The 10,509-nt window shown below is 45.1% G+C and overlaps 1 protein-coding gene across 1 annotated transcript; it reads left to right on the top strand.

Annotated features, from left to right (window-relative positions):
• The first annotated feature begins 3,666 nt into the window (after positions 1-3,666).
• On the top strand, positions 3,667-8,762 carry UCHL1 (ubiquitin C-terminal hydrolase L1). The gene is made up of 9 exons (XM_064652948.1): positions 3,667-4,022; positions 4,124-4,135; positions 4,589-4,717; positions 5,598-5,748; positions 6,938-7,023; positions 7,099-7,146; positions 7,548-7,617; positions 7,981-8,039; positions 8,346-8,762. The coding sequence occupies exons 1-9, from the start codon at positions 3,990-3,992 to the stop codon at positions 8,430-8,432; spliced, it is 675 nt and encodes a 224-aa protein (XP_064509018.1). The 5' UTR covers positions 3,667-3,989; the 3' UTR covers positions 8,433-8,762.
• Positions 8,763-10,509: the final 1,747 nt, after the last annotated feature.

Raw genomic sequence — 10,509 nt, 5'->3', positions numbered from 1 at the left:
AACTTGGACTGCCCCACATGCTGGGCTGCAGAGTCACCAAAACTCACCAAGACTCCTCACATAAGTATTTAAATTAACCTGGCTGCAGTTCAGAAACAAACACATCTCTCTTCCTGCTCAAATCTTTTATGGACCCAGACCTTCTATAAAAGCACTCACTTGCCTGGCCTATTGATCCCTCTGATCTTCTAACTAAAGGTTGGGGTACTCTCATGCAGGAATTGCTGCTGTGCTCCAGACAATTTACCAGAAGAGAAGAGGGTATGTTACTGTCTTACACAGATCTCAGATGCCCACTGTCCCTACAGTGGACTCACATGTTTGTCATGTTTTATGTTTGGTATCTTGTGACACAGTGTACAGGTTCTGGCTGGGATGAAGTTAGTTTTCTCCATAGCGCCTGTCATAATACTGTGGTTTGGATCTGTGACAAAAGCAGGGTTAGGGTTAGGATTCAGAGAGCCACAATCCTACAGCTCCAGGGACACATTTGTTCTCTCCATTGTTTTCTCATCTGGGCCTCAACCTCAGCCCAGAGCTGCCTTTAACCCTTAGGGTTGATAGCCACAAAGCTTACAGCTCCAAGGACACTCACAGCAGGAGGCATGCCAAAGGGAGCATGGCACCACACCAACATTCTCAAGTGTAGTCTAGCAACCCTTCAAGGATGCTGCATTTCTGTGTAAGTCAGCCTCTCAAGCACACTGCTATGGTAAAACTGAGCTGTCTAACTTCAGGATTTACCTCAGGCAGGATTTACCCCCAAGCCAGCAGAGGTACTTACAGTAAGTCAGCACAGTTTTCTCAAATACTTTCCACTCACTGTAGGGTAAATGCAAATGGGCAGTTACCAGGAGAATGGTGACATGCAGTAATAGACTCCTGTGGCTCCAGCACCTGCGCTGCTGCCGACGGAAAGGAATACACCCAGACAGCAATTCAGTAGGAAAAGCACACGCGGCAACTTTATTTACATTAAGCTTAGATTTATATTCTTTTTCTCTGTCCACGCGCAAGCATATTGTATTTCATTGGTCAGGTACTTCTGTTCACGCGCCTAAACTCGTCTTTTGATAGGTGGTTGACAGTTCTTCGCGTGCTGGCAAATCTCAAAAACAGCACCTGTTATTTACAATTTTTACAATTTTCCTCCTTTTCTACTTTCCCATCCTAGATTGTTTACATTCTTTACAACTTCAGAGCTGCAACTGTTCAAATTCAAGGCCTACCATCCAGTCGTTTCCCACACACCACCATATACCTGCATCCTGCTGCCCTTGGCACCACTAGCCAGCTATGGACAATAATTGCTTGTTTTGAAGGTAGAGAGTAGGGAATTAAGGAGGTTTCCGGAATGGGTTTGGAATCCTTCTTTTGGGAAGTGAGTCATTATAAGAAATTTAAGAAAGGCACAGTGTGTTTGCTAGGCAGGTGTGGATACTGCAGCAGAAGATGTGGACTTGGAGTGCCTCAGGGATCGGATTTTGGCAGGACATTAGGAAAATTATTTTCTGAAGAATAGTTTACAACCTCAGCTTCCATTTCAGGAGCTCTGCATTGTCTAAGGCCAGCTTTGCCTCCTTCACCACAGGCTTGTTATAGGTGCTTTTATTAGGAGATCCTCTGAACTCAGGAACATCCCTTACCTATAGGTCTAGTTCTTCCTTATGTAAACCTTCAACTGGAACATGGTGAGAAGTTAAGTACTGACACCAAGTCCTATTAAGAGAAAGAAATCTGCCAAAAGATCATACATATAGCAAAGATTCCTCAGTACACGCTTTCTAGATTAAACATCTGAGCAAAACCTTTATCCATCCACAGTGTTGAATACCACAAGTACTACTATTACATTTGGACTGTGCAGAAAGTTTACAAGTATGTCCAGTCACTTTTTCAAGTGAGTTTCAATTTTATTGCAGTAGTAGGAATGAATTAGGTTAAATGTGCTAGGTACACCTATCTGCTCTGAAGAAAGATGCTCCAGAGACTTCATCTTTGCAAGGAGGTACATGGAGACTGCATAAGACCCAGCATCCACTTTTTATGTAACTTTCTGGAGACAGATATCTTTATGCAACAGTAGCAATTGTTTAGCAGTGTCATATTGTTACACTTACTGTTTACTTTAAAGTAATGTATTGATAGATTTGGCAGATTCTCCCATAGAAACACTCCTCACTTCCTGTATGCTGCTCATGGCATGCAGAGACTAAAATTACACTTGCACAACTGTTTGCCATCCTCTCAGAGGAGCTGCATGCCATCTCTCCTGCATATCCAGCATGGACCATTAGCATTAGACCTGGTCATTCAAGTTCCTTTGGTATCCTTGCATCTTACAGTGCATGAAGAGTTGATCATAAAAGGAAAGATAGTAAAAGATACTATATATAAAATATTTCAGGCCATTTTTAGCTTGCTTATAGGTGTCAGAGACTGTTTTCAGCTACAGTAAAGGGGAAAAAAAGAAATAAATGATATTGTCATTTACTGTGAACCTTCCCCCTGTCTTCCCTGAAAATCTTTGGGTTTGAACAATGTGTATTGCTCTTCCCTTTACTGTGAATCACAGGATCATGGGACACTTCAGGTTGCAACAGCTCTCAGGGGGTATCTCTGGACCAACCTCCTGCTCAAAGCATGATCAGCTACAAGATCAGCCCAGGTTGCTCAAGGCTTTATCCTGTCTGGACACATCCTAGCTTTGGCCATAAAATACAAAACCCTCCGTGCTATCCTGTTTTTTTCTTCACTAAGTCTCGTTACAGGTAGAACTAGTGTGACATCACATCTTGAGTCTTTTATGGCCATATTTCAAAGATTAAGCTGTAAGCATCTTTCCCAAGGAGTTCATTGTAAACTGAATAATGTTGATGAAGAGATCTCAGTTCAAAAGCGTATGTGTACAACCACTTGATGTGAATGATTCCACACTAACTTACAGTGCAATAGATCTAAAATTAATTTAAATGTGCTTCAAATCAGGCAGGCACTTATAAAGTTGGCTGCACTGGGGTCCAAATCGTTCTGAAACAGGATGGAAAACTAAAGGAAGAAAGTCATCAAAACCAAACAGACTGCAGACATTCAGCTGACTCTTTTGTTCAGTATTTGCATTGTTTGAAAGACAACTGTGAAGCATCTCGCTTATCCACAAGGCTCCCATCCGGCTGTTTACCAGTAAAATCTGAAAGGCTGTTTGGAGTCCACGTGATTTCTAGTATTTTGAGCAGGTTTGGTTTTGTTTCCTTGTTCAGACATGTTCTAGTCCAAAGATATTGTGCGCAGAAACTGTCAGGTCATGAATAAAAGATAAAAAGCCCACTATTTTTTAACCAGCTTCATTGGACTGGTTCAGGGGTTGGTTCGAACCGCAGAGATACAATCAGCAGACAGGAGACTTTCATGATGGTTTTATAATCATACTGAAAATTTAAAAATAAGTGTTTGATGATTTTGTTGAGTATTGAAACCATTGTATACTTCATGCAACACACAGACATCAGGGTCTAATGATCAGGAGGGGTCAGGCACATAACTGTAGACATGGGTTTTTGGGATGAGCGGAGCCCAGGGGCTGGGCTGATGGTGGAGGAGAAACCTGTTGCCCCGGGAGATGCCAGCTGCTTGCCCACGCTGCCTGCTCGCTTCTAGCACTTTCTCCACATCAACGTCGGGGGGCCGGGGTCCACTCGCCGCCGGCCGCACCCCGCTCCCTCGGAGGTGACCCGGCTCCCGCACCCCGGCCGGGCTGCCCCCGGCCCCGCACACCGCGGGCCTTCCGCGCCCCCCGCCCCGGCCGTGCCCTGCTCCTCCCTCTCCCCCCGCGGCCGCGCGCAGTGGGCCAGCCCGCCCCTATATAAGAGCCGGGTGGGCGGCTCCGCGCCCCAGCATCGCCAGCGGCTCGGCAGCGCAACTGCCGCGGGGACATCGTCGTGCTTGGGGCGCAGCCTGCCTCCTTCCCGGCTCCCTGCCGCCCTGCAGCCATGGCCTGGCAGCCGATGGAGATCAACCCCGAGGTGCGCGAGGGGCGGCGGAGACGGGGCTGGGACTGCGGGGCGGGTGGTGGGGCGCCGTCTCTCACTGGCACTCACGCTTTTCCCCCCGCATTGTCTTCCAGATGCTGAACAAAGTGAGTTGCCGCCGCCGCAGGACTGTCGCGGGCGGGCGGGTGCCGCCCCTTCTTTCTCCATCCCTCGGCATCCCCCCCTCCCTGTGCGGAGGGTACCGCTGCGCGGGGCGCGGCCGCACCTGCGGAGCGGCGCCTGCCTCCATCCCTTGGCATCCCGCCCTGCCGGGGAGCGGCCGCACCTGCGGAGCGCCGCCTGCCTCCATCCCTCGGCTTTCCGCCCTGCCGAGGAGCGGCCGCACCTGCGGAGCGCCGCCTGCCTCCATCCCTCGGCATCCCGCCCTGCCGGGATGGGCGCGGAGCGGCTCCGCTGCGCGGGGCGCGGCCGCACCTGCGGAGCGGCGCTGAGCCCGCGCCCTCGGCAGGGGGCGCCGCGCGTTGTGCTGTGTCACCGGGCGCGGCGGGGCGGGGACGGGGGTGTCGCGGCCGGGCCACCTCTCTCTGTGCCCCGTGCAGGTGCTGTCCCGCCTCGGGGTGGGTCCTGGCTGGCGCTTTGTGGACGTGCTGGGCTTCGAGGATGAGGCGCTGCGCGCCGTGCCGACCCCGGCCTGCGCGCTGCTGCTGCTGTTCCCGCTCACCGAGCAGGTGGGTGTCCCCTCCCGCGCGGGGGAAGGGGGGGGACTGGCCGCGGGTAGCACTGGCTGCTGCCAGGAGTGTGTCTGTGTCATCCACTCGAGCATCAGATTGGTTGGGTGTGGATGGGGCTTGCGCTGGGGCTGTAGGTGGACAATGTTGTGCATGGCCCCCACCTCCAAATTGCCTGAACTATAATGAACTGAGCAACAAAACAAGGCCTCTTATTCTATCCCAATGCTCCTGTGAGACTGCTTTTGTATATCAGACTGAGGAAAAAACGTGACCGATCTTGAGCATGAGGTATAGCAATTCCTTTACCGTGCTGACTCATTGGATCTAGAAAGGCCTAAACTACTTCTCTATGGTTAATATATTCAGTCCACTTGATGCTAAGGAAGTGAATCAGAAGATGGGCTTTGAAATAAAGTATATTTAACAGGTTCTTTAAATGAAGGATTATAACGTTTCAGTAGTAATGGATCTCAGTTGTTTATACATTGTTCTGGTGGGAAGAGGTTCATGAAGGGAAGTAACCTGAAGGTCCAAAGGCACATTATTGCAGAGACATGTCAGTAGTCTTGTTCAGTGAACCAAAGCAATTGAGGGATGATATCGAAGAGCCTATCCATTCTATGGTTCCCCACCCCAAGCGATTTCCAGAGCAGATGAAGGGCTAAGTACAGTACCTTTGGATATGACTGAGTCACGCAGGTAGTCCATTAAGTGTTGGCCTGAATCCAGTTTAGGCATGGTGCTTACTGGACCTATGCCACAAAGATGACTTTCTTGTCCGGTCTTGGTATTGATTCTCCTGCGCACTTTATCTGTAGTTTACACAATAAAAAGGTGCAACTGTAATGAAATGCTTAAAACAGTTACACGTTTACAGCATGAGAACTTCAGGAAGCAACAGACTGAGAAAATAAAGGATCAAGAAATCAGTTCCAAGGTGTATTTCCTGAAGCAGACAGTCAGTAATTCCTGTGGGACAATTGGTCTGATACATGCAGTTGCTAATAACAAGGACAAAGTGAAGCTTGGTGAGTATGAATGTTCTGAAATGCTTGAATTTCCACTTTTAAGACAGAAGATTGAATGCATGTGGGCTATTGGGAGGCATGGGACTTTCATTCAAGGCATGTTAAGACATGACATACTGCTTCAGTTGGTAAGTGGGTCTTTCAGCTCTTGGAGGGGGGCATGTGGGCTCAACCTTTGACTTGTGTTTGGTTGGTATTGTCCTAGTGAGCAAGACAAGAAGAAAAGGGCACATAGTAGGACTGACCAAAGTCTGTCTGTAATCAGGAAGTACTGTGTTCAGAAGTAGTTGTTGACGTTGGTCTTGATGTCAACTGAAGAGATGGAGTTCTTCATGCCACCTATGTCTAATGTAAATAAATGTGCTCAGAGTAGCCTGTAAATCAGTTTAAAACATGTTTTCTTTTTTCTGGAGAAGTTGTAGAGATAACTGTCTGTAAGTAGACTTTTCCTGCTGAGATAATAGTTTTGATGGTTTGCTTCCTATAGAAAAGGATTATTTTGTTGTTCAAAATACAACTATCATTATTCCAAGAGAACTTGAACCCTTTGTGTGGTGTGGGATTTCGTCTTATACAAAGAAAGCACATGCAGAAGGCATAGTGAGCATATGAGCATAGTTTTGCTTCTTGAAAAGATTCTCTGTAATAACACACTCTAGATGAGTGAAGCAATGATGCAGCACATCTTTCATGGAAGACCAGAACTTAGCGCATATTTGTACTGCACTACTAATTTATGTCCTGGAAAACCAAAGTAATCCCATAATGAGCAAGTGCTGCCTTCATTTGAAGGCAGTGAGACAATTTCATCTACCCATATTCTGTTACTTGATACTTATGTGTCCTTACAGCTGGCACCTTTCTTGAATTTCTTCAAAACAGGACTGAACTCTTCTGCCAAATGTGCAGTGGGAAAATCAGAAAAGCTACATCCCATTTGAAAGTGACTTTCAAGACAACCATCCAGAGTACCCTGAAGTGCTACACTCTAGTTGTGTAGATTGTTACTAATAGCTTCTGGATAAATAGCTTACTTCAAGTGGTAGTTGATAATAAACTTGTGTAGGAGATACAGGCTGAATGCAATGAGTTGTAGTTGGTGCAACAAGCACTGATTACTGTGGGCTGCATCTCAACTGTGACTGATGCTTTACACATACTGAATAAAATTTTTGATTATCTTGTGCAGATGAGGGGTCTGCCCTGAAGAAGTTTCTTGATGAAACAGCTGATTTGTCTCCTGAAGAGAGAGCTAAGCATTTTGCAAATAATAAGGTATATAAACTATGCAAACTGCTGACAGCTACCAGCACTTAAGGATGTAGTAACCTGTATCTGCTTTATCTTAAGGCTATACAAGAAGTCCACAATTCGGTTGCACAAGAAGGACAATGTCGGGTAAGATGTGAATGTGTAAAATATTGGGAAAGAGATTAACAAAGGTAGTAGAGCAATAAAGCTTTTTTTTGTCTGTCAGATGGCTGTTATATTTCATGAGGACAGAGAAATGAGTGACTCATGGATGACTACTTGTTCAGTATTTCTTCCTTAAATATAGATTGAAAATTTGGGTCCAGATCCAGATTGAAAACATGACTCTGCATTAGGATTTCTGGTGCATGACCTTGTAGAGCTCTTGCCACAGATCTCTTCAGCTGAACTTAAGTTTTAAGTCCTTTGCTACTGCTTTGTTGTTGTCTATTTTGGTCTGTAGTCACATGTAGGGTTTGCAGTACTAGTTTCAGCCTAACAAATGTGTCTAATGGTATCTCCAAATGTATCTAATGGTATCTTCTAAGGTTGAGGACAACAGTTTGAACTTCCACTTCATCCTGTTTGTCAATGTGGATGGACACCTGTACGAATTGGGTAAGATCCTGCTAACTCTGCAGTTGGACTGGGCCTACTTCAGGCTTCCCAGCAGCGTTGGGGGCTCAGGCGAGATACTCAGTGCTGCTTAAATTGTTTGCTGAGGCTCTCAGAGCCAATACACAGTTTGTACCTCCACTCGAAGATTTTAACTGATGGTGGGTTGCACTAAATTCTTTTGTAAAGCATGTCTTTGCTGGTAGAGCTGAGAATACTCAGTCCCCATCTCAGACTATGTACTGACAATTTGTTCTGACTTCCCAAATACATATCATCATATGTGTACTTGTTTGGGCCCGCTGTGCTCAGTGCTGCTAATTCTGAAATACTAAGTATACTGAGTGACAAGGCTTTCTTTCACAGATGGCCGTATGCCATTTCCTGTAAACCATGGCACAAGCTCGGATGACTTGCTGTTGAAGGTAAGACTTCTCCCTTGCTGCTTGTTTCCCTGAAAGCAAGGCCTATAAAAGGGTGAGAAGTGTGCATTTGGTGTATAGTGGCTGTACCTACTTGCTCTACAAGTCTGTGCTTCTTAAATCTACCAAATTTACAACTACTAAATGTGTTGTCCCCCAGAGCTAGATACCTCTTAAATGTATTTATCCACTGGTGCTATAAAGACCTTGTAACTTAGTTGGTGGGACTCAGAGAGGAACAGCAATGACTTGTTCTCTATAGCAAGTCCATTTTCTTAGTCTAAACAGCTGCCTTTTTTTATCCCTAAGGATTCTGCTAAGATCTGCAGACAATTTACAGAACGTGAAAAAGGAGAAGTTCGTTTTTCTGCTGTGGCTTTCTGCAAGTCTGCCTGAGACTCTGAAGAGATGCAAGGAAAACAGTCTAATAGCACACTAGTAAATGCAGTTTAAATTCCAGTGCTTCAGTACTTGTTAAACACCGCTGTTCTGGTAACTATTTCCACCTTTTGCTATACACAAGAGCAACATCAGCTGAGCTTATGTTAAAGGATGAGCTCAAGTTTTAATGTGAACAGTTTGGACACATCAGATATCTTTAGACTCTTTTTTCACATGTTAAGTAGAAAATGCTTAACAGGGCTTGTTTGATCTGTGTCATGTTAATTGAGTTGTTGGTTGATATTTCCTTGTCCTTGATGAGAATAAAATGTTCTGCTGGATAAATGGACTAAATTGATCACTAGCTTTCTCTAAAAGAAGTTGTGTGGCATTCTCTGTAAACCTTGTTTTCAAAAGACCCTGAAAGATCTCCTCTAAGCAAAAAGTTAATGTTGGCCTCAGGGTAGCAGGACAGTTGATTTTTCTAGGTCTTGAAAGCCTTCAAGGATGAAGGATGTGTTCCAGTGCTGCACTACTGTTCTAGTAAAGTTCTTCCTAATGTCCAGTTTGAAACTCTTAAGCTGCAATCTGCCACCCTGAATGCATTTATTTTTAGAGGGGTAAGGTGCGATAAATGAACACTCAAATGGCACCTTAATGTGGTCTATATTAGTGCTACAAGCAACAGAATGCCCACTGAGTCAGCTGATGTTGTGTCCTTACAGGAGACAGTATTAGAACAGCTATTCTCCCTATCTGTAGCTAAAACAAATCTGCTGGCAAACACAGAAAAAAATCCTTGGCTACCCTGTGTGCTTACTAACTTGTGGTTGTTACAAAGACCTTGAAAGGGGCTATACTTCTCTGTCCCTTCCAAAATGACCTGAAAAGGAAAAACCCACACTACACAAATTTCTAATAGCAAGATGAATTTTTGGGTTTAAGGGAAAGAGATTTAAACTTTATTACATATTCCTTGGCCTCAGTTGTGACCTGTGGAAACTGTTTTTACCTCAGTCTAGTTGCTGTTTGCTGCTGTTGCAGCTCCTTGCTGATACTTCAGGTAGCTGCAAGAGGGGATAAAACACCCTTCAACCCTTATTTCTAATGCATGAGGTCCCAGCCTGTCCCTGCAGCCATGTTGTATGGTGCTGGGTAACAGTCTTAGATGGCTGCTGGTGCTCCGTATGCTGCAAGCTGTTCTGGCTTCCAGGCTTTTTTGAAGAGTAAGTAAAGCTGTGTGGGGGCTGAAGTTGCCTTGTATTGGGCCTTGTTACTGCTCATATAATTAATTACCTGATAGCTGAAGCTAGCAGAGGGTTACAATACATTTGAATTCAAAGTCTAAGGCTTTGCTAAAGCTCAGAGTACTTCAATTCTGAACATTAGTGTCTTTTGGTTTCTGTTAGCAGAGAGGTGAAAGCTGAGAAAAGGTCTGTTACATTTCATTGCTCTCTACAACAGCATCTTCTGCCTGTTAGTGAAAGTTGTTGTAGGGTGAAAGGAGGCCTCCTGGGGTATCTCTGCTGCAGCCTTCTGTGCCAGTACAGAGTCGGAGCCGTGCCTGGGACTCAGGCTGCTTAGCAACAAAACCTTCAAGAGAAGAAATGGCATAAGCACAGGAGAGTGGAAAGAGCAATAAAAACCAGATACTGACAGAGGAGGGGTATGAGAGCAGAGCCCGGTGAGCTGTACGCATAACCTGTGGCAGTGTGCTTTAAAGCCACAAAGGACCCTTTCCTTCCCCTTAAGGCCATTATGAGGGTACCTCCTGTAACTGCCCGTGTAGAGTTACACAGGTGATCAGTCAGTGCTGAAGCAACCTGAAAATGCCTTTGAGATACTACTGTATTTTTTTATAGTGATTGCAGCATTCAAATATTTTGGGTTTTGTTTTTTTCTTTTTTCTTTTTCTTTCTTTTTGTTTTAATTAGCAATATAAATGGTGCTATGTAAGTTAATTTAGTGTTTCATAAACTTTTTTTCTCTCTTTTGCTCAAGTTTCTGAGTTAAGAATCTACTAAGAGGCAACATTTTAATGATTTTGGCCTCATGAAGAAACAAGAAAAGGATTGTGACAGACTGTTCTAAT

The sequence above is a fragment of the Pseudopipra pipra genome, chromosome 4 (assembly GCF_036250125.1).
Source record: "Pseudopipra pipra isolate bDixPip1 chromosome 4, bDixPip1.hap1, whole genome shotgun sequence".
NCBI classification, from domain to species: domain Eukaryota; kingdom Metazoa; phylum Chordata; class Aves; order Passeriformes; family Pipridae; genus Pseudopipra; species Pseudopipra pipra.
The sequence above is the reverse complement of the archived record's forward strand: the minus strand, read 5'-3'. Positions and strand labels throughout refer to the sequence as shown.

What these genes read in the sequence shown, in the direction of transcription:
- UCHL1 (XM_064652948.1), top strand. Translation starts at nt 3,990, where the DNA reads ATGGCCTGGCAGCCGATGGAGATCAACCCCGAG. An exon ending in CAAGGACAAAGTGAAGCTTG is followed by an intron (nt 5,749 to 6,937) that starts GTGAGTATGAAT and finishes TATCTTGTGCAG; the next exon opens with ATGAGGGGTCTGCCCTGAAG. An exon ending in CGGATGACTTGCTGTTGAAG is followed by an intron (nt 8,040 to 8,345) that starts GTAAGACTTCTC and finishes TTTATCCCTAAG; the next exon opens with GATTCTGCTAAGATCTGCAG.